This window comes from Canis lupus, chromosome 37 (assembly GCF_003254725.2).
Source record: "Canis lupus dingo isolate Sandy chromosome 37, ASM325472v2, whole genome shotgun sequence".
Classification (NCBI taxonomy): domain Eukaryota; kingdom Metazoa; phylum Chordata; class Mammalia; order Carnivora; family Canidae; genus Canis; species Canis lupus.
In genome coordinates, this window is record NC_064279.1 from 13,047,660 (window position 1) to 13,071,141 (window position 23,482).

Consider the following 23,482-nt stretch of genomic DNA (forward strand, 5'->3'; position numbering starts at 1 on the left):
TTTTTGCACAGTCTGCCCATCTGTCCTAATCTCCTCTTCTTATAAGGATACCAATTGTATTGGATTAAGGATCATTCACCTGACCTCATTTTACCTTGATTACCTCTTTCAAAGTCTTATCTCCAAATAGAGTCACAATCTGAGGTATTGGGGGTAGGACTTCAAAATACGAAATTTGGGGGAGACACAATTCAGCTCCTAACCATGGGTAACCCCATTTGTTCTAGGCTGATAGAGACATTTAGCTTTAGAGCTAGCCCTCAACATTACACATTGAAAAAGTCTATCTTTGGTGCACAGTCTTTTTTCCCCCTGAATCCTGTCTCCACTGTGTTGTCACCATTTTCTTTAACCTTCTCAGATTCTGTGCCTCACTGTTCTATCTCCCTCTATCATCAGTGCTATCTCTCAAGAGAGAATCTGACTTGTCATTTATATGGTGGAACAATTTTACCTCAGGGCAATTTGCATGCTGTGTCTTCCCCATAATAATGTAATGAAATGCTTAGTCTCCATTTAAAGGATATCCACCCAATAGTGAGTAGATCAGTAGGTGAGGGGGCAAGTGAGATGAATGTCTTCTCCTTGCCCCACCCCTAAAATAACAAGATGTAGCCAGACACTGACTAAATTCATCTCTTTACAGAACTGGTCCTTGGGATCAATGAGGTACCCTCACACACTGCACCCCCACCCCCAAACACACACAAAGAAAATAAGCAAACACAAGCACAAGTTTTCTCACAACTGAGAAAAGTTGAATAAAGAGACTATTTGCAAAGGTGTGAGCAGGGTTAAGAAAAACCAGTAAGGGATGGATAGACATCCCAGGGCAAGCAAAAGCAGGAAGCCATTACCACCTCTAGTCTGAATGTCAAGGGGAGGGAATGCTTGCCAGAACTCAGAGCCATAGGAGTAGCTGTAGATGTGAGAGGGCAGTGGGACAGACGCTATGGTTTTTGAAAGGAGGGAGCTTAGGGAATAGTCAACCTTCTTTCCTCCTACCCTGAAATCTTCTGCAGGTGCTCCCTTGGCTCAAGGCAAATGGAAGCCAGAGGTTGAGGAAGTCAATGTGGTCTGTAAGGTCAGCCTTCCAAAGCACAGAGCAGAGTGGACAAGGTCCTTCTCACTCTAGGCATTTCCCCTGTTGTGGCATATGAGGAACAGTGAGAGCTGATTCCAGGCTCCCATTTTCTCCTCTCTACTCTTAATGATGAAATGACTGTTAATCATGGTCAGTTATTTAGTCTAAAAGTCTTGTAGTGAAAGGGAATATAAGGGAAGGGGGAAGAAATGTGTGGGAAATATCAGAAAGGGAGACAGAACGTAAAGACTGCTAACTCTGGGAAACGAACTAGGGGTGGTAGAAGGGGAGGAGGGCGGGGGGTGGGAGTGAATGGGTGACGGGCACTGGGGGTTATTCTGTATGTTAGTAAATTGAACACCAATAAAAAATAAATTAAAAAAAAATAAAAGTCTTGTTATACATCTTACAGCAATGAGTTTTCATACTGTGCCTTGAATATTTTATCAGCAGTGTCAAGATGAAGGAAGCATTTTCCCATCTGTGCAGACTTTGGCTGTTTTTGCCTGCCTAACATTCCTTATCTTTCTTTCTGGTAATAGCACCTTGGTTTTCTTTTAAGAGCCACTTTCTTTGGACTCAGTTCATGTGGTTGCGGTGGGCCTGATCTGGCCCCTGGGCTCCAGGGCTAAGCACAGCTCTGTATCTCCTTTGCCATGGGATTATTTTTTTTAAAAGACATGTGCCTCTTAGTTGTGCATCAGACCATGACTTCTGCTAGTGCTATATATATTTTAAGATTTATGTATTTGAGAAAGAGAGAAAGCACGTGCAAGTGGGGAGTGGTGCAGAGAGAGAGAGAAGCAGACTTCCACTGAGGACAGAGCCTGAGGTTGGGCTGGATCTCACCAGCCTGAGATTGGGACCTGAGCAGAATCCAGTATACTCAACCTATTGAGCCACCCAGGGCCCCTAGGCTCTATAAGCTGTCACATTTGTAAAGCTGGCAGGATGGTAGGATGTAAGCCCAGAGTTCATTAAGTTCAGGGTGAAACCAATACAGGAAACAACAGAAAGGAGATACAAATAAAGATAGATTCTGGATCTATCTATACCTGAAGTTCTCTTGAACTTAAGTTTCATGAATCATAATTCCTTTTCTCTTCTTAAACCAATTTGGGTTTCTGTCCCTTGTAATGCAAATTCCTAATATATTCTTTGTGATCTTAGAAGTCAATATTGCTTTATGTAGGGTTCTATATCTATTATTTATCATCAAGTGGTCTGGGTTCAGTCCTGTGCTTTAGTGTTGTATTACAGTGATAGGTGGATTAACAATGTTGAATGTACATTTTTTTAGCAGAAAAGTAAAATTCTACACAGACTATTAGCTGGCATGTTTTTGTGGGAATAGAAGCCACTTATCCATTGTAAAGGATACCACTTGTTTGATGAGATAATGCAGAATGAAGACATGGGCCATCTACAGGAATATGTAGCATTACTTTTTAGGTTTTTTTTTTTTTAATATACACAATAGCAACCAGGTTACTGGAACGATGAAAAAGATAGCACATTTAGAAGTTGCTCTTATTTCTTATACATCTTTAAGTTGCATTAACCATAGTCCAAAGCCGCCTCTTCTCAGTCTGAGGAGAAAAAGCAAAATCGCTCCTATTACCTTTTCTATTTGTTTGGCTATTATTCTCTGTCTGACCATACATAGGTTTTGGCTGTTTCTAGGACAAAATTTCAAACCTCGAATAGGTATGTACCCTGGCACATAACTCAACACTAAACAATTAAAAGAATAAAAGTCAATCCTTTGGATGATTCTAAATGGCTATCCAGAAGATAAAACAACATCTGGCTGTTTGCAGTTGGTGTAGACATATCTTCATTTATAATGTGGATGTACATCTGCATATGGACTTGAGGGTCCACTGGAGCTTCAGTGGGGGCCCTGAACTGTTTGGAAATATTTGATAAAATGTATATTTTCCTGGGAGAGGCCACTTGATCTGGAGACTGTGTAGTGTGCTTCAAGACTTGTGGTATTTATTATCAACTTGCCCTGAGGAAGGTTGAATCAGTGTTCACTACTATCAGCTAATGATAAAAGTTCCCATTTCCTATGTCCTGATCTAAAACTGAATATTAGATTTCATTTAAAATCTTTTAGACATTATTTAGTATCTTTTAAATATTATTTAAATATCTTTGCCAACGTGGTAGGACAAAAATGTAGTCTTGCTTTCCATCTCGTTTCTCTTCGCTTACTAGGGAGCTTGAACTTTTTTTCCTTGATATGGATTTTGAACTTTTGTCTTTCTCCTTGTGTGAATTCCTACTTGAGCCCTTTATCTACTTTATAAAGTGTTCATCTTACCATGAATGACTTGTAAGAAGTTTTATACATTGAAAATACTGGCCTTTTGCTATCAGAGTTACAAATATCTTTTCTGCCTTCACTGTTGACCTTTAACTTTAGATTTTTTTTTTTTAAAGATTTATTTATTTGAGAGACAGGGAGAGCGCATGCACACATGGGACAGAGGGAAAGGGAGAGAAAGAAAATCTTCAAGCCACCTGAGTATGGAGCCCAATGTGGGGCTCGATCCCAGGACCCTGAGATCATGACCTGAGCTGAAATCAAGAATCAGCCACTCAACCAACTGAACCACCAGCTGCCATAACTTTAACTTCAACTGCCATAACTTTAGATTTCTGATGCATGAACATCTGAGTTTTATGAATTAGATTAAGGTATTTCCTTTTATGTCTTATTTTCCTTTTGTTTTTAGGTTTAAAATACTTTCTTCACCCTGAGATCAAGCATGTAGTCATCTATGTATTTTTCCAAAAGTATCTTTATTATTTTTTTCTAACATATGATTATTAATTTAAAAAACATAACAGTACAATGAGGAGAATGTCTGAGAAATAATGATGAAGGACTTTATCCTTCTAAGCAGTTAGGATATACTTTTCTCATCCTAAATTTTCTCCAAATTCTTTTATGGTTTTTTAAAATTTAGTTTTGAATCAGGAATTTATTTTGCCATTTTATGTGAGGTTAGAGCCTCACATATTATTTAATGAAATAAATACATATGTAATGAAAAACACATATTTCCTCCACACCTTAAATTTATGTATCATTTTGCTAAATTCCTTTTGAGTTTCTGAATCATCATGTAATTTTTCTATTCGAAATTAATTTTTACATGATACTCTTAGGGAATTGGTAGACAATAGAGAGAGAAAACAGGGAGGACATAGAGGAAATCAATTCAGGCTAAACAATGGTATGATTGGTCTGGATAGAATAATTAAATATTATATGAAGTTATATACTCACACACTTTGCATGTATACATTCATATTAAAGCCTTAAAAATGATCTGCTAAGACATTTATCTATTATCAAGTACATCTATCTCTAATTCATGCTCAGTCATTCCAGAATATCTTAGAATTAAATTTACAAGGTTGGTTTTAGATGTGGAGAGGCAATATTACAATCTCTGTGTTCTTTAATTTGGCCATACTAGGTAGTATAATTTCATTACTGGTAAATAAAAATCCTAAAGGAATGATAGACTTTTGATATAGGTGATTGGAGAGGACAACCATAACTATTCATTAACAGAATAAACTGTCTAGCTTAAGAAAGAAGTTAGCAAATATTTATGCATTACCTTAAAATTTAAGTTAAAAAAATAAAAATAAAAATAAATTTAATTCAGTTAATGAACATATAATGTATTATTGGTTTCAGAGGTAGAGGTCAGTGATTCAGTCTTATATAACACTCAGTGCTCAACAGATCATTTTTTTTTATTAAAGATTTTATTTATTTATTCATGAGAGACACAGAGACATAGGCAGAAGGAGAAGCAAGCTCCCCGCGGGGAGCCCAATATGGGACTTGATCCCAGGACCCTGGGGTCATGACCTGAGCCAAAGGCAGATGCTCAACCAGTGAGGCACCCAGGTGCACCTCACGTGCCCTTCCTAATAGCCATCACCCAGTTATCCTATTTCCCCATTGCCCTCCATTCCAGCAACTCTCAGTTTGTTTCTGATGATTAAAAATCTCTTATGGTTTATTTCCCTCTTTGATTTCATCTTGTTTTATTTTTTCCTCTCTTTCCCTATGACCCTCTGTTTTGCTTCTTAAATCTACATATGAGTGAGATCAAATAATTGTCTTTATCTGACTGACTTATTTTGCTTAGCATAATATCCTCTACTTCCATCCACATTGTTACAAATGGCAAGATTTCTTTTTTTGTTGGCTGAGTAGTAGTTCATTATATATATATACACACCACATCATCTTTATCCATTCATCTATTGATGGACATCTGGGCTCTTTCCATAGTTTGGCGATTGTGGACATTGTTGCTATAAACATTGGGGTACTGGTGCCCCTTCAGATCACTACATTTTTGTCTTTGGGGTAAATACTCAGTAGTGCAATTGCTGGGTCATAGGGTAGCTCTATTTTCAACTTTTTGAGGAACCTCCATACTGTTTTCTGGAGTGGCTACACCAACTTGCATTCCCACCAACAGTGTATGGGGGTTACGCTTCCTCTGCATTCTCACCAACATCTGTTGTTTCCTAACTTGTTAACATTAGCTGTTCTGACTGGTGTGAGGTGGTATCTCATTGTGGCTTTGATTTATACTTCCCTGATGCTGAGTGACGTTCAGCATTTTTTCATGTGTCTGTTGGCCATTTGTATGTCTTTTTTGGAGATATGTCTGTTCATGTCTTCTGGCCATTTCTTGGTTGGAATATTTGTTCTTTGGGTGTGGAGTTTGATAAGTTCTTTTTAGATCTTGGATACTAGCCCTTTATCTAATGTGTCATTTGCAAATATCTTCTCCCATTGTGTCCGTTGTCTTTTGGTTTTGTCAAGTGTTTCCTTTGCTGTGCAAAAGCTTCTTATCTTGATGAAATCCCAATAGTTCGTTTTTGCCTTTGTTTCTCTTGCCTTTGAAGATGTGCCTCGTAAGAAGTTGCTGTGGCTGAGTTCAAAGAGGTTGTTGCCTGTGTTCTCCTCTAGGATTCTGATGGATTCCTATCTTACATTTAGGTCTTTCATCCATTTTGAGTCTATTTTTGTGTATGGGGTGAGGAAATGGTCCAGTTTCATTCTTCTGCATGTGACTGTCCAATTTTCCCAACACCATTTGTTGAAGACACTGTCTTTTTTCCATTGGATATTCTTTCCTGCTTTGTCAAAGGTGAATTGACCATAGACTTGAGGGTCCATTCTGGGTCTCTGTTCTACTCTATCAATCTGTACAACTGTTTTTATGCTAGTACCATGCTGTCTTGATGATTACAGCTTTGTAATAGAGCTTGAAGTCCAGAATTGAGATGTTACCAGTTTTGATTCTCTTTTCCAACATTCCTTTGGCTATTCAGGTTTTTTTTTTTTTTTCCAGGTTCCATGCAAGTTTGGGATTATCTGTTCCAACTCTGTGAAATAAGTTGATGGTATTCTGATAGAGATCGCATTGAATATATAGATTGCTCTAGATTCATTTTGAAAATTCTTATGTTGTGTGGATTTGCTTCTGGACTTCAGATTCAATTTAGCTAATTCTTACACTCATTCTTGGGGCTCAACCACTTTGGCATTCCATATTCTAGTCCACTAATTGTTTTGGTTATTTTCAACTTATTTTTTCAAAAGAATTCTAGAATAATTTGGTAAGAAATTTCAAAGATCAAAAATCCAGTTGGTCTTTTGTTGGAAAAACATTATAAGTTAATTTGGAGAAACTGATATTTTTATTGGGTGGAATCTTTCCATTCAGAAATATTGTGTGCCTCTCCATTTATTCACATCTTTTGTTATATCCCTTGGTAAGTTACATAGCTTTCTTAATATAGACTGTGTATACGTACTAATATTTTCCCTATACTTTTCTAAGCATTCATTTTTTTCCCTGACATATAGAAAGCTACCAGCTTTTCTTGTATTTATTTTGCTTTTGGCTGCCTTACTAAATATATTAATCATAAACTTACTAATTAGAATGAACCTTTTCAGCTCATTCTCTTGGATTTTCTTGATAATCAACTACTTCAGGACACATATCTGATAAAAAGAAAAAAGAGAAACAGTTAAGATTTTATTTATTTGAGAGAGAGAGAGAGAGAGAGAGAGAGAGCAAACAAACAGGAGGAGCAGAAGGAGACAGAGAAGCAGACTCCTCACAGAGCAGAAAGCCTGATGCAGGTCTTAATCCTAGGATCCTGAGACCATGACCTCAGCTGAAGGCAGCAGATGCGTAACCAACTGTCACCCAGGTGCCCCTGTTTCTCCACTTAAAAAAATGTATAATATCACTACTTCTTTTAAATATCTTTCTGAATATTGAAAAACAATGGGAATAGTACCTTCCTCCAAACCTTGGAAGATCCCTTCATAATTAAGCATGATAATGTCTAGTGGTATGAGATAGAAACTTTTCATCAGGTTAAGAAGTATCCTCCCAGTTTTGATACATTAGTAGAGTTTTCTTTTTAAAAACCATGTATAGGTGCTGAATTTATTGAAGGTCTTCTCAGTATCCATTGAGATGATTGCATATTTATCCCCTTTAAGTTTGTGAGACATAGATTTCTTAATATTAAGCAATTCTTGCATTTTGGAAGTAAATCTTATTTGACACATTATTCTCTTAATAAGTCACCTAATTAGGGGCATCAGTCAATTAAGTGTCTGACTCTTGATTTCAGCTCAGCTCATGATCTTGGGGTCCTGGGATCAAGGCCCCGGTCAGGCTCTGCACTCAGCGGGGAGTCTGTTTGGGATTCTCTGTCCCTCTGCTTCTCCCTCTGATCATGTTCATTCTCTCTCTCTCAAATAAATGAATAATTCTTAAAAAAAAAAGTCACTGAATTAGATTTTTTAGTATTTAATTTATAATGTTTGTATCTATATTCAAAAACAAAATTGGCCTATGGATCTTCTTTGAGTTAACTTTGTTATTTTTTAGCATTATTTCAGTTTCACAAAATAAACTATGTTTTCAATCTTTACTTCTAGTGGTCTGAAATAGTTTAGAGAGCATGGGAGTTATCTACTTTTTGAAAATAATTGAACCACTCACTTGTAGAATAGTCTGGGTTCAGCTCTTTTGTTTGGGCTAGTTTCTTGGTTCCATCTTTATTTTTTTCTTCAAAGGTTATTAGTCTATTCAGTTTTCTATTTGTTTCAATTTTTTATGTCCCAGAAGATTGGCCATTGCAAACATATTTTAAAAAGGTACATGATATTGGATGTTGTATTTTTTTTTAAATTAAAATATCTCATCAGTATTTTTCTTTTCTTCTAATATTGTGCATGTATATTTTCTTTCCCTCATACAAAGATAGACTTGCTCAAGTTAATGATTTTTAAAATAAAAATAGAATTTTTATTATGTATAATTTGTTTTCTAATTCACTATTTTTTCTTTGTAAATATATATTAATTCTATGTCTCTATTTTTTAAAGGCTTAGTTTTTTTTGTATTTTTTATCTCGATCTAATTGATTAGCTCATTAGTCTTATTTTATTATTTAATAATAAAAAACAAATTATATGAATGCATTTTTTGCCAATAAGGGCTTTGACCACATCAAATATGTTTGTGTAAGTTGTGTTTTATCATCATTTTCCCCAAGTAGTCTATAATTGCAATTTACTATTACTCTGACCAGAATTATTTTAGAGAGTGATTTTTGAAATTTTCAAGTAGACAGTTTTAACACTTAAACTTTTCTTACTAGTTTTTAATTTCATAGTGATCAAGGAAAGTGTATATTTTCTGCTTTTGAATTATATTGAGGGTTTCTTTGAGTCAATACACAATCTTTTTTTATAAGTATTCCAGATTTTTCTTCGGAAAAAGATATATTCTCTAGTAGACAAAAAGTTTAATATGTATGTAATAAATCAATCTTTATAATTTGTTACTCAAATTCTATCTTTAAACTTTTTACTTATTTGAACTATCAAAAAAGTTTCTCTTTCTGACACTTGTAAGAGCACTAATCTGAAGCAAGTATTATAGGAGTTCTGATTTTGACTCTGGCCTAGCTAATTTGGACAAAATATTCAACTTCTCTAAGACTCAGATTTCCATTCCTACAATATGGGAATGATAATAACTGTTCTGTGCAAATCATTGGTCTTTAACTGACAGTGTATGTGTAGGTGTCATGTTACCTGTACCATGCCATACAAGTGTAAATTAACACATTTTCTGTCTTTTATTATCTTTTACCTACCTTAATCATCAAGACATTCTGCTCTATCTTCTTTAAACTTTTCAGCTATCTCTGATTTTTCTTGCCCTATCATGAATCTAAAACAGCTACTCATTTGCCTTAGTTATCATCACTCATTTAATCTCCTGGTGATCACCATAGCCTTTGCAAGATCCTTGCCCTTCTCTTCTTGAGTGCACTCAAGACTGGGGAAAACTTATTCTGTATGTTAGTAAATTGAACACCAATAAAAAAAAAAAAAAAATGAAAAAAAAAAAAAAAGAACTGAAAAAAAAAAAAAAAGACTGGGGAAAACTCTTGTTACATGTTAATTTCCTGTAGCCACTAATGTCTCCTTAGGACATGAAATAGTGCTTAGGAAATAAAGATGGACATTGATTTAAAAATATGAGATTACTTATATGTGTTAAATTTTCATTGGACTTTTAAAATAAAATGGTTAATGAAAGCTATAAATTACTAGGCTGTAGGATCACCCTGGGATTAGAAGGAGTAAAAATAAAGGTCTGGGCACTCAATACTGTATTGACTCAAAATCCCAATAGGATTTGAGGTGTGAAGATGTTGGACAGAAAGAACTTGTGAACATCTGACAATGATTTTCAGGTTCATTTGGAAAATAATTAGGTAACAATAGATATTTTTTAAAAAGAAGAGCAAATCAGAGGTTTCATTGGGCCAAAATGTAAATCTCATTATGAAGCTATCTAATCACTTTTGTCCTTTAGGTATTTTGCTTCCTTATGCTTAAGATAATTTCATAAGACTTTTACTAAAGAAAGGAAAAAGTATTGCACACACATGTACAGTGTTTAGTTATTCCCATTATGGAATGATACATGGTCACAGGAAAAGATTTCAAAAGTGCAGAAAAGCACAAAGGAAAAACAAACATTTGTTTACAAGCAAATTAATTTCTGGCACCTATTATTTCAATTTTTTATATATGCTTTGTATTTTTTATTCATAAATTTTCATATAAAAATTTAAACATTAACTTCATATATATGTAATACATATAACTTGCTTTTTCCACTAATTGTATCATGAACATTTTCTCATGATTCCATGGAATCTTTGACTTGTACCTCTAGTAATTATACTAGTGTAATTGACAGTGTGGGACTCTGCAAGATGTGTTTTTTTCTTTTTTCTGGCTTAAAAGATGAACGTTTTTCTTCTTAAAAAGAAAAAGCAGATTTTCAGTTTATGCCAGTAGGTGTCATCCGTTCACACAAAGCACAACCCAAGGAACCTAATGTAATTTGACTTAACCTCCATAATTTCTACCAAATTCCAGTATTGTATTTTAGCTACCTTTGCCCTTAGGGTGCTAGGAAAGAAAGAAAGAAAGAAAGAAAGAAAGAAAGAAAGAAAGAAAGAAAGAAAGAAAGAATTTTACAATGGAATAAATTTTGTAAGCTTGAAGTTATTTTACCTCCTAAAAATGCATTAATTACTGGGAAGAAGTTATTAAAATCTTACTCTGAGGTCCATGGGTGGTGCAGTGGTTTAGCACCTGCCTTTGGCCCAGGGCGCGATCCTGGAGACCTGGGATCGAGTCCCATGTCGGGCTCCTGGTGCATGGAGCCTGCTTCTCCCTCTGCCTGTGTCTCTGCCTCTCTCTCTCTCACTGTGTGCCTATCATAAATAAATAAAAATTAAAAATAAAATAAAATAAAATAAAATCTTACTCTGAGTAGCCACCCAAAAAAGGTCAATGATAATTGCCATGTTTTCAGAAAAAGAGGGTCACCAATCTTGATCCTGTGTTTAAAATTTGAGATGTGTCAAATATAATGAAGTATTTTTAAAATATCAGAAATTTATGGAAAAAAGTCATGAAATTTAAATGCTATATGTAGTAATTAGATTTTTGGTAGCATGAAATAGTTCTTAAGAGCTTTCAAATCCATTAGTTTTTGACCCTCACAAGAATCCACTGAGGTTATAAAAAGTAAACTTCTGTTTAAAGAAGTCAGGGGTCTTTCTTGGAGCCACACAGCTGGTAAACAATGAAGTAAGGTCTAGAACAAGAGTCTTCTTACTGCATATGCATATGTATATGTATATGTATGTATTGCCAAATGAGAGTTATCTTTTAAAGCGGAGGTTAAAAATTGATAGTCTGTGGCCAAACTGATTGGATCTTTAAATATTTTTTTCTGCCTCCTTTAGTGCTGGCTCACACTTTATTTTAAATTTTTAAAATAAGTTGCAAAATTTAAAAATCAGAATATTTCCCCACAGCTAGACTCGGAAACGTATTTGGAAAAATCCAGCAGATATAGCTATATTGGACTCTTATTTTATTGTAGCAGCGTATAGGGGGATCTAATCAGCTGCTACTCCTATGTGCTCTTGAACTTGCCGCAGTTTCCACCACTCCCTATTGCCTCATACCAGGTCCCCTTCATTCATTTGTTCCATCTGTCTGGCCCCTGTACGCATATGAGCTTGTGAGTCTTTTGAGTTTCAGTCTTTTGGGGAAGATTATGTACTCATTTCAGCAATGCTATTATGGTTCAAACATTTGTTTCGATAGCTTTCATAATCACATTAAGAGCCGCAGAAGAGACATGGGGCGTGTATTTTAACCCATGTAATTTTCTGATTGACATGGTGTTATCTGCTTAATCACTTAGGTGGAGTATATAGAAGGAAAGCAGAGGACTGAAGCTTCAATTCTGGGGAATATCAATATCAACACTTAGGAGAACAGAAACGTAGGAAGAACTGGCAAAAAAGTCCAAGCTGGAAGGGATCTAGAGATGATGAGTGTTAAAAAGAATACAGGAATGATTTTGACTGTATATGGGGAAAATGAGGGGCTTCAATGAAATGTTTGAAGTTGGGAGGCTAAAGGTTTCCTTCTAAGTGTTAGACTTTATTCAACACAGAATAGGTTAAACATATGTGAAATAGTCTAGAGTTTAATGGTTCTTGGCTGTGATAACTCAATCAGGAATGGGTGGTACTATTTCAAGATGAAGTAGTATGACATAAAGGAGTATATATAGCATCAAATGATGCAGAGATGTCAAAGAAGAGAAGAATGAGAGTGTTGGTTGGAGTTGGTATTAAGGAGCTCATGGGTGGGCTCAGGAAAAGGAGTTTCAATGGAATGCTAGAGATAAAAATCAATCTACAGTGGATTCAAGAACATCTAGGAAGTAGTGATGAGTAGAGACTGAGCGTGGACATCTTCTTCCTAAGAAAGAAGAAAGAGCAACAGATGGCAGGGGTTGCGGGGTCTGAGGAAATGTGTTTGTATGTATTAAGGACTGGAGAGATCCTAGCATGTTTTTAAATGAAAGGGAGGGAGCTATAGGAAGGTGGTCCAGGGGCAAAAGATGGAACTGAGGGGACAAGAACCCTGGAGGGGCTAAAGGGAATGAGATCCAGGGAGTGCTTTATGATATTTTGAGCAGTGGCACTCATCAGGATGAAGGTCTTGTTTGCCAAAGTGACTAAGTTGGGCTATTTTTGCCAAAAATATCAATAAATCACTAGATAGTCACATCTTACACTGACTGTTTTCACTATACTTGGAAATGTGCAATTAGTTTTCTCAGCTTCATGAATTAATAACTTAAATGAGAAATTATTTTGTTGTTAAAATAGAATGTCCTTTTGTTGGTTTAGAGATGGACAAATGGTCAAATAAGAGATAAATCAGGATAATTATATTTATTGAATTAATTTCAATGTGAAATACAAACATCTTGATAATTTTCTGCTCTCAAATTATGATTCAAAGAACAAAGTGTTAATTGGTGATTGCTCCTGAGGTAATAGTGTTCATTCAAAAATTAAGAATTCTTCAAACACTCATTCATTCAACAAATAGTGATGAAGCATCTACTATGGCCCAGGCATTGTGTTGAGCATTATAGATACTGATGCAAAGAAGCCATCTTCTTCGGACTCTAGTTATGGAAGTGGTTGGTAGTAAATGGATCAGGAAAGGGCTTATTTGATGAGTTTATGGGTTTGTAAGCAAAGGCTTGAAGAATGGTAGGATTCATGCTGGAGAATGGAGGCTAGGGTAGCGAGAAAAGAGAGTAGGGACAAGAAGAGGGCCCCCAGCAATGGGAGGAAGAGTAGCTTAGGGAATTTGTAGAACATGACATCATTCAATATGGCTGAAGCATTTGATGAGAAGGAAGAGAGCAAATGCGGCAAGAAATGAGGCTAAATTGGGACCCTATTGTAAAACAGCTTATAACGAGTTTGGGCCTTATCTAAGACTAACAGGAAGCCAATGGAGGGTGCTAAGCAGGGAAGCAGGGTGAATTAGATTTACATTTTACAAAGATTACTTAACTCTTGTTGGAGTGTGGAGACAGAAACGGGGCACGTGTGGGGACAGAAAAATCAGGAGAGATGGTGGAGACCTGGTCTAAAGCAGTGATCCTGACAAGAAAAGAAGAAAAACAACATGGCAGACAGCCAGGAAGTAAGATAATAGGGCTCAGTGGTGAATTCCTGAGGGGCAGAAGGGGCTGACCACAGGTTCCTGGATGATTTAGTGACTGGAGGGTGGTGCCACTCAACAACAGAGAGAAGCTAGGAGGAGAACCCATCCTGATTAGGGTGAACACTTCTCTTTCAATGCTTTTCAACTTGAGAGTGGCAAACCAAGTTTAGGTGAAGTACAGATAACTTTGCAGGTGCTTTTTAAAAACCTCATTGTTTGAGCTCAGTGGTTCTTCTCCACACGCAAGTATTGCCTTCAGTAAAGTTTCAAGCAAAGCAAAAGAAAGATATTCACCTGTGGAACTTCAAAAAAGCAAGCCCACAGCATCACCAAGGCTGGTGCCCGCAAAGCAAGGAATAATAAACATCCCATTTTTAATTTAACAGATTTTCCATTCCCCGCCCTCACCCCAGGCATCTGCACACACAAATCAAAACCCTCTTAAGTCATGGAATGAAAAAAATGAAAAAAAAAAAAAAAAAAAAAAAAGCAAACAAAAAGTGCTTCCTGTGGTGTGAACGGAAATTGTTGCCCAGTTTATTTTCCAAGCACATGAACAGTAGTTCTGAATATTTAAAACCACAAGTAATCATATTCTTAACTGAGATTTTTGAGAAGAGGTGGTGCGGACAGGATCACTCATAGCGGTCTTTGACATAAAGTACATTTACTTTGAAGTAAGGCCTGCTCCCCTTCAACATCAGTTATCACCAAGTGTCTTACAAACAGAATTGTGTTGGTTGGGAAAAAGCAAACAGATTCAGAACAAATAAATATCCCTACCTAGTTGAACTAAAGCCAAGCCATACCATCACATGTGTTTTTGCCCCTTGAGATAGAAATTGCATCAAAATTTTATTAGGAAAACTCTTTTGCATTAGAATATTTTTAGAACTTCATCTAGGATCTAAGTACCCTTCTTCCACCAAAATATGAGGCCCCCAATTCACATTGGCCAGTAATTTCTGGCCAGATAAATGAAGACTAGCATGTGAATATAGTGTGGTAATTAAGAGTGTGGAATTAAGTTTCTTTCTTGTTTGTTTTTAAGATTTGTTTATCTACTCTTTGAGAGAGAGACAGAGACAGAGAGACAGAGTGAGCAGGGGGAGGGGCAGAGAGACAGGTAGAAGGTCCTGAAATAGATTTCCCACTGAGTGGGGAGCCCGCTGTGGGGCTCCATCCAAGGGCTCTGAGATCATGACCTGAGCTGAAATCCAGAGTTGGTTGTTTAACTGAGCCACCAAGGTGCCCATGGAATTTGGTTTCATTGTCTGGGTTTGACCTGACTCTATTACTTATTGACCATGTGAGCTTGGACTTCATTACTTAATCACTCTAACTCTCAGTTTTCTCATTGTGAAATGGGAATAATAATGAGATCTCTGTCACAGAGTAGTTGTGAACATGGAAGAGATCATTCATGTGAAGCACAGTGTCTGGCGTATTGGTATGTACTCAATAAATGTTCATTAGATTCCTGCCCTATTGTCCTCTGCAGAACTATATCTGAGCTCTAGAATTTGTGGTAATTTTTATTGGATGAAGTAAGAGCTCTCTAGACTTAGTTCCAGAGCTAGGCCACAGCAAAGTTAGAAAAAGTCAATTATTCTACACTGCCTCCTTTTTGCTGGGAAAGGATTCAAGTACGATAACAATGGATCTGGAGGCATTTCCTCTTGATGCTGTCAGGGATCATAGTGGAAGGGAAAAGAAGGAAATCAGGGTAATAGGTTCCCAGTGGTCTTGGTGGCCCATTATTTCTCTCAAGTTAGCTCAACACCTCAAATAGCGTCTTTTACACTATTAAGGCCTAGGAGCCTAAAAAAGGTCACTGGGGAAACAGAGATGTAATGGAATCACTGCAGGATCAGCCTCCTACCTTATCTTTGGAACCCCTTGGCTCTGGTCCAGTATCCCATATTGCTCTTCTAGAGCCCCAAATCCGGATTCTACTTCAGAGCCTGGACATTGGACTGAAACTTTGGTTGCCCTGACATCCTGATTTCAGCTTCTCACCTGAATATCTCCTCTGCAGGCTGATAGTTGGTCTTATCCTGTCTTCCCCATAAACCCTGGATCCAGCATCTTAGAAGCTGGTTCAGACTTTTAGATGGTTGGCTTGAGTGGCTCTACCTGTTTTGGTTAAGAGTGAGAACTCTGGAACCATACTCTTCAAATCCTAGCATTCCCACCTGCTATTTGACTTGTGCCAGCACTTTACAACTCATGGCTCAGTTTTTCTTATCTGTAAAATGGGAAATACTAATTTCCCCACCTCATAGAATGTCCCCACCTCATAGAATGGTTAGGAGAGTTAAATGAATTACCATATGTATAAAACATAATATAAATACACATACACAAATAATCCAGGTTAATATAATATTGGCTATATTCTATTCTATACATAATATATATTATTTTACATTTAATTTTATGTACACTTTACATTAAGATGAATATTTCATATAAACACTTATGTACATACAAATCTACTTATTTATATTATTATTGCTATTGTTGTTATTGTCTGTTCTATTGCCCTGCAGAGATGGAGACCATGGGTAGGCTTTTCAGCTTTTTTTGTTTTCATCTGCAGCTATAGGTACAGAATTCCTGGTTTCTACAGACTCTTCTGTAATATGCAGAACAGAGTTTAGGTTGGATTAAAATAGATTGCATCATTTGGAGAATTACCATCTACAGTGAATGTGATGTAAATATTTCTCTGATTTCTGTGTTGCTCTTCTTCCAGATAAATCTGCATTTCAATTTCTGTAAGAATTCCCTTTATTTCTTATCCTGTTTCAAAGGCTTTCTATCTCTGGAGCAAATAGCAGAAGATAGGTGTCAAAAACATGTTATTTATCATGTGGCTATTTTTAGAGTTTGTTATTCCCCAGTAACCATTGATTCAGTGGAGTGGGATGGTTCTGAAAATAGGCATGGTCTCTTTCTCTTGTTTTATTGGAACCACAATGAGGGTAAAGTTTCTCTCTGTTTTCAAAATTATCAGCAATCCATGGATTAAGCTGAACCCCCCCGTAAACCATAATGCCGCTCCTATCGCCACTGACATCAATCGCAAGACACCTCCTTGCCTTAATGGTAAGTGTGACACTACATAAACCCTCACAAAACCCACTTCCTTTCCAGCAAATAGAAAACAGTTGAGAACATGAATTCACTGTCAGCTTTGAACACTGGAGGGGATTGCATCTGTTTTCAGCAAACATGAAGTCAGACCTCTGGTATTTCCTTCTCTTCTGCTTTCAAGTTGAAGCCCTAACAGGTGAGTGGCCCATCGATTATTTTTTATTAAGTTATGATTCAAGTGAATATTAAAAAACCCAAAAGGTAGAAAAATCAGGCACCCAGTAGAAGGTATTTTTGTTTGTTTTCTGTTTTTTTTGTTTTGTTTTGCTTTTTTAAAAAAATTTAATTTATTACTTATTTATTTTTTGAAAGTGGGAACAATTGCAGAGAAGTCCCAAGCACTTGGCGCTGGGCTTTTGTCACCATGTCACAGCTGATGCCATGGAGTTTGTACTGCTTCTTTTGATATTGTGTTTTTTAAGATGAAGAAAAATGTTTCATCAGACCATTAAAATTTTAAATTACCTGCTTGGAGTTAGCTGTTAGTAGATAAAGTAGAAGAGCGGCTTACTGTTCTCAGAGAAAGATGAAAGGCAAAATGACTTGTGTCAACTGAATGAAGGTAAAATAGTCGTGGCATCTGGGCCGCGAATTCTTTTAGAAGGAGAAAATAAAATGGAAACACTTTGAAAAAGAGGATTTTGATTTTAATCTTATCTGGGTGATCTCTTGTCAGAAATGTCCAGGCTGCCACAGAGTTTTTTTTTTTTGACACTAAGCGTCAGGGTCCCTCTAAAAGGCCAAGGAGTCGTGGACACTATAAAAAGGCTCCTAAGCCCATGGAGACATTAAAGAAAAACAAACCAGCATTCTGAAGTCCTCAATTCTCTCTCTTAGATGGTATATATATCAGACTATTTGAAGGGTTTAAATAATGTGACCTACCACTAAATTAAAAAATGTGTTTCTGCTGTTTCTTACTTGGTATATTTTTGTATTCCCCCCTCTGCCCCCCCCCCCCCCCTCTGAGCCATGTTCTTGAGGCTGGCACAAGCAAAGTGAAATTATATGGACTTGGAAAGTTCTATTAACTTCTATTAACACTAAAAGGGAAAGCAGAATTCTAGTAGACATAATCTCATCTAGACACACATTTTGCAGTGGTACAAAGAAATAGATTTTACTTTTCTCTCCAAAGAATTAAAAAGCAATAACAGATTGGTCAAATCTTTCATCTCGTAGTAGTTCAAGGTGATTCAAATGCTCTTAAGAGGAATGAAGAGTGAACAATTAGAGTCTGCTTATAAGTTCCAAAGTCAGCTTGGGGCTACTTGCTTGTTTATGCCCTGTCTACAACCCAGTGAGATCTTTTAGTGGCATGAACAACAAATGAATAGCTTTGGAATTGATATTCATTTATTTATTCATTCACTTATCCATTCATTCATGCACCACCAAGCACTTGCCACGTAGGAGGTACTATGCTAGCTGCTGTGTGTGCAATGATGAACAAAACCGCATCAGTCCCTGCTCTCAGGAAGCTAACTGAATGGTTGGAAGAAAGACATTAATTAAATAATCCCATGAATTAATAATAATTACGGACAAATTCAGAGAATGTAACAAAGAAGCCTCTCTAGACTGGGTGGATATGGGGGAGGAGTTGGGGAGTGGTGTTCATCAAAATCTTTTTTGTGGCAGTGCCACTTGAATTAAGATCTGAAGGATAAGTAGGAATAAATGAGGGGGATGGTGTCAGAGGGGGAAAAACATTCTGTACCAGGTAAAGAGGAAGGGCAAAGGATCTATGGCAGGAGGAAATGAAGTAAGGTCAGAGAACTGGAAGAAGGTAGAAATGCCTGAGCATGGAAGGAAAGGGTTTGGAATGGTACAAGAAGATGCTGGAAAGAAAAGCAGAGGCAAAACCATTCAGGCCATGTAAAGGATTTTGGATTTTTTCCCAAGAATATTGGTACAAGTCATTGAGGGTTATGCTGTAAAAAGATATCCCAATACGCTAAGCCCATATGGGCACTTACGGTTGATAGTGTGTTTATTATCAGTTTGAGATTTGAGTTAACAATCATGTTTTTTTCTGTGGAAGGATAGATCCAACCTAGGTAGAATTATTTCAAGTTACTAGACTAACCTGATGAAATTGTGCTTCTAGAATGATATTCGTCTTAGGCTCTTATAGAATAAAACCAACGTTCACTGTTACCACACAGAAAGCTATGCCATGTGATAAGCCATTTTTTGGTTTGAGGGATAAGTGACTAAATGGAGATTGTAAATTGCTAATGGTCTCCATGTTCGAAATACCATCACCATGCATTTATCCAGCACCTATCCATTCTTCAGAGCCTACACCAAGCACATGCAAGTCTTTTCCTTTTCCTTTGCCATCTTTTTAATCCTCCCAACTAAGTAGGCTTTCTCATCCCACAAAAAGGTTAAGTTAGTCTTACTTTCAGTTCATGTTTAAAGAATCTCAGACCAGCAAAGGCTAAGTGATTTGTTACATATAATTTATGGCAGAACCAAGAGAGAACACAAATGTAATGTATCTGACTCCAATATTCACATTCTGTCCACATTGTGTTGAAGTAGCAAGACATATAATGTTAAAGGGGAGAAATTCTCAGTGTTGCCTTTAGTTGGTGAGTTAATTGGTTGGAGATCTTGGTGATTTCTTAACTATTACTCTCAGTGTAAAATTTAACAAAATCATATTCTCAATGATTCTGGAACAATAGGAAGCTCCTCTTTGTAAAAGGATCTGGAAAAAATTTGAACCTTTACCAGTGTTTAGAGGACCCTCTTTTTACACGTAATGGGCACTGAGAACCATGTGGGTGACCTTATGATTTCTAATTTTAGGAAGACTGCTCTGAGAGCAGAGTGGAGGCTGTACATGAGTAAGAGTGATAGAAGTCAAATGGTGCTTAATAAATGTAGGTCTCATAATGGTTATCCTCCCAGCTCCTCCCAGAACCCTTCAAGTTCTTTTTGAGCCTTGCTTTTATTTCCCAGCCATCAAATCCATGATTCCTAAATCCCATCACCTTAGGAAAAACAGCCCTTTGGTGTCTGCGGATGGGTCCCTCCTTAGAGCTCAGAGGGAATTCTGTGGGATCTGTTCCTCCCACAACTCCCTTTAGGTACTCATGTTGGGTTTTTAAAAATCCAAATTGTTAACTTTTGTCCCCCATATATGAATTCAGGCCATTCCCATTCAGTGTGATAAGCCTGTACTTGATTTTATGCCTTCACTGTTATGTTTATTTCTATTAATTTTCCTTTGCTATTGTATCTTTTTTATTTTGGTTGGCTTCTTTTAACTTCTCTCTTTGCCTCTGTAATTTGGAAGGTTGACTACAGTTCTTAACTGAGTAAGTCATTATGTTTGGAGCACCTTGAATGTCTATTTATTATTGGCTTAAAATAAATAATGACAATGGCCTTGCCTGATATGCTGACCCCACACTCCTCCATTGACCTGAGAACTTCTGAAGGTGCTTCCTGTCCCATTCTCATGCTTTCCTGTTATTGTACCCCTGCCCCAATCTTGGGATTTGTTGAAATAATAATTGAAGATCATTGCTAGTTTCCTTTTACAGTATTTCTCTTCTTTTAAGAATCCCTTCTTTAGACTTCCTTCACCTATTTTCAGTGATAGCATCACTCTTACCATCCAGTCCTGTCCTGTGATTTCTGTTCTGATATAGTCATCAGGAGATTTCCATTACTTTCTTCAGATACCCTGGACTGTAAATTCCAGCACAGGTAAAGAAGTCTTTCTTTTAGTCTGATACGTGACTAATATCTTTTCTGGGAATAGGATTCCTGGGCTGAAGTCTTTTCCCTTAATTGTCTGTGGATCCCCCTCCACTGTCTCCTGGCTTCTAGGACTGCAGGTGAATAATTCCATGCTCATCTGATTCTCGTTAATTTGTAAGTAACTTAAAAAAATTCTCTAGGATCCTGTAAACTACTTATTTCAATATTGGAATTCAGGAGTTGTGTCAAGATATGCCTAGCTCAGTGAAGATTTTCAGGAACATTTTTTGGGACTGGGTGAGACTTCAATATGTGGACATGAGAAGTTTTTTGTTTGTTTGTTTGTTTTTAAATTTGCCCCATAGTTGTTTAATCTTATGTTTGTCTTTTTCTCTTCTTTCTAGGCATACCTATTATTCTTTCAAGTCTATTATTCTCATGTAAGATCTTGAGTCCCTTGTTTTCATCATTAGTGGCTTTCATAACTTGCCATTGCTATTAGCAACTTCCTCAGGTGAAATGGAATATTATACCTTTGTTAGCAGGATACTCCCATTTCCTGGTAGAAAAAGAATGTAGGTGCATAGAGAGGACCTAATTCTTATCTTAGTAGAATGAGACTGTAGGTACACTGTAAGGTACATAGACTTCTTTGACTTAAAAAAAATGGTCTCAATATTCACAGTTGTAAACTGTGCAAAACCCACAACTTATGCTACCTTCCTATCTTAAGGATATGAATTTTATATGTTAAAGAATTTATTAAACTTTGTAAATTAAACAAATCAAAAATCCTCTGTTTCCTTCAATACCCTAGCTAAGGTTCACATTTACTTCATAAAAGGCATTTTTTATGTTACTGCTATTCTAATAAATTGGATCTTTCAAATGGCACTTTTTGGTCATCTTAAGTAAAATAAGACCTTTGGCATTTGAAACCTTAGGAAAATTTAAAAATATATTTTGGAAAGTGGAACTTAATAACATGTAGAAAATATATAATGCAAATGAAAACTGTTAGTCAAAACGTGATTTTTTTCATTGGTTCAGCATGTGAGGCTGATCAAAACAGACCAAGATTTGCGAATTTAGAGTCAAATGTTGGGAATATGGACCTCCTCTGGGTCACATATAATGTATTGATGCCTGCTTCTACTTTGCTTGAGGAAAAGCTAAGAAAAATTAAGTTGCCTTTAGGGAGGTTGACAGACTCGAGAATTTTGGTTCTGTCAACCACTCATTCTGATAGAATCTTTTGTTTGTCAGCCATGATGACGTAAGCATGGCACCTTCAACAAGCAATTGGAGATCACTTAAATGTAGTGTTTTAATTTGAGAAATCCAACTTTTTGCAGCCAACATTTTTATTTTCCTAGAACTCAGCACCAGAAAAAATCCATTCATGGAAAACAATAAACAAATAAAATCTGTAATGCACTCACAATTAAAGTTTATTTTGTACTATGTAGGTCTAAAGCAAAAAATCTCATAGTACCCATTTGTACTTATTTAATGATGAAAGTGTATGTGAATCCATGTTTTTACATGTCTCCAGGCAGATAAGTTTCAAAATAACCATTAAGAATTTAGACCTTGTCAGAGCAAGGAACTAGACTGTGTTGCAGATTCAAATACATAGGGAAGCTCAACACATATGGTTGATGAATGAGGATGTCTAGAGAAATGAGTGTGTCCAGCACAAAGTAATTTCATATGTAAGAAATTATTTTATATATTTTTGGTGTATGATAACTTCTCAAATATGTGGCATCAATGTAAATAGTACTTCAAGTACTCGAGACATTAATATACCCAATACACTGGAAGGAAAGAAATACATGAATATAACTTCCCAAACAAATTTAATGTTAAAAGATTCTTTTTTTCTTTTCTTTTTTCAGCAAGTCTCTTTGGCTTCTGTGCCTTAGCTTCTAAAAAATTAAGGGTTGGACTAGATTATTGGACTAAAAGACTCCTTAAGAATATAGATTCTGGTCTCAGACTGTCTAGGTTCATATTATGGTTCCATCACATATTAACTCAATAATCTTGGGGGCAGTTATTCAAGCCTCAGTTTCCTCAAAATAGAAAATGTTTCCATTGAAATAGAAAATCTGACATAGGGATCCCTGGGTGGTGCAGCGGTTTAGCGCCTGCCTTTGGCCCAGGGCGCGATCCTGGAGACCCGGGATCGAGTCCCACATCGGGCTCCCAGGGCATGGAGCCTGCTTCTCCCTCCACCTATGTCTCTGCCTCTCTCTCTGTGTGTGTGACTATCATAAATAAATAAAAATTAAAAAAAAGAAAATCTGACATAAAAGGCTGTTATGAACATCAAATTGTATATTTAATGCAATGCATTTAACACAGTATCCAATGCACGAGAAACTCTCAATGCTTACAAGTTGTTCTATTATTATTTGGAAGCTTTTGAAGACTTAACTATTTATTTAACTTCCTGACCTATTAGGCTTCAGAGAACTGGCTGGGCATCATTCAGTTTACGTCTTTGCCTTTGGCCTGGGAAACAAGTGTTCTCCAAAATCCAGTAAACAGAATCTCTTGCTCTACTTTTCTTATTCTTCTCTTTAGTCCACTATGGGACATTTGCCAACCATGCTCAGCCTCCATGTTTTTCTAAGCATTCATTTATTTCATTGAGCTTCTAATACATTCCTGGTCCTAGGTGACCATACTACAGTACTTATCCTTGTGAAGCTCAGGTTTAAATGAGAAAGACAGACAACACAATTATGATCCAAGCTGATATGCATTATAAATATATTGGCATAAATAAA

At 36.6% G+C, this 23,482-nt stretch overlaps 1 protein-coding gene across 1 annotated transcript in view; it reads left to right on the forward strand.

Moving 5' to 3' along the window:
• The window catches only part of ICOS (inducible T cell costimulator), a 73,156-nt gene that overhangs the window by 31,973 nt on the left and 17,701 nt on the right, over window positions 1-23,482 (forward strand). Inside the window, exon 2 of the mRNA XM_035710892.2 lies at window positions 16,965-17,100. Within this exon, the coding sequence (XP_035566785.1) occupies window positions 17,043-17,100 (58 nt within the window). The 5' untranslated portion in view covers window positions 16,965-17,042. The remainder of the gene's footprint in view (window positions 1-16,964; window positions 17,101-23,482) is intronic.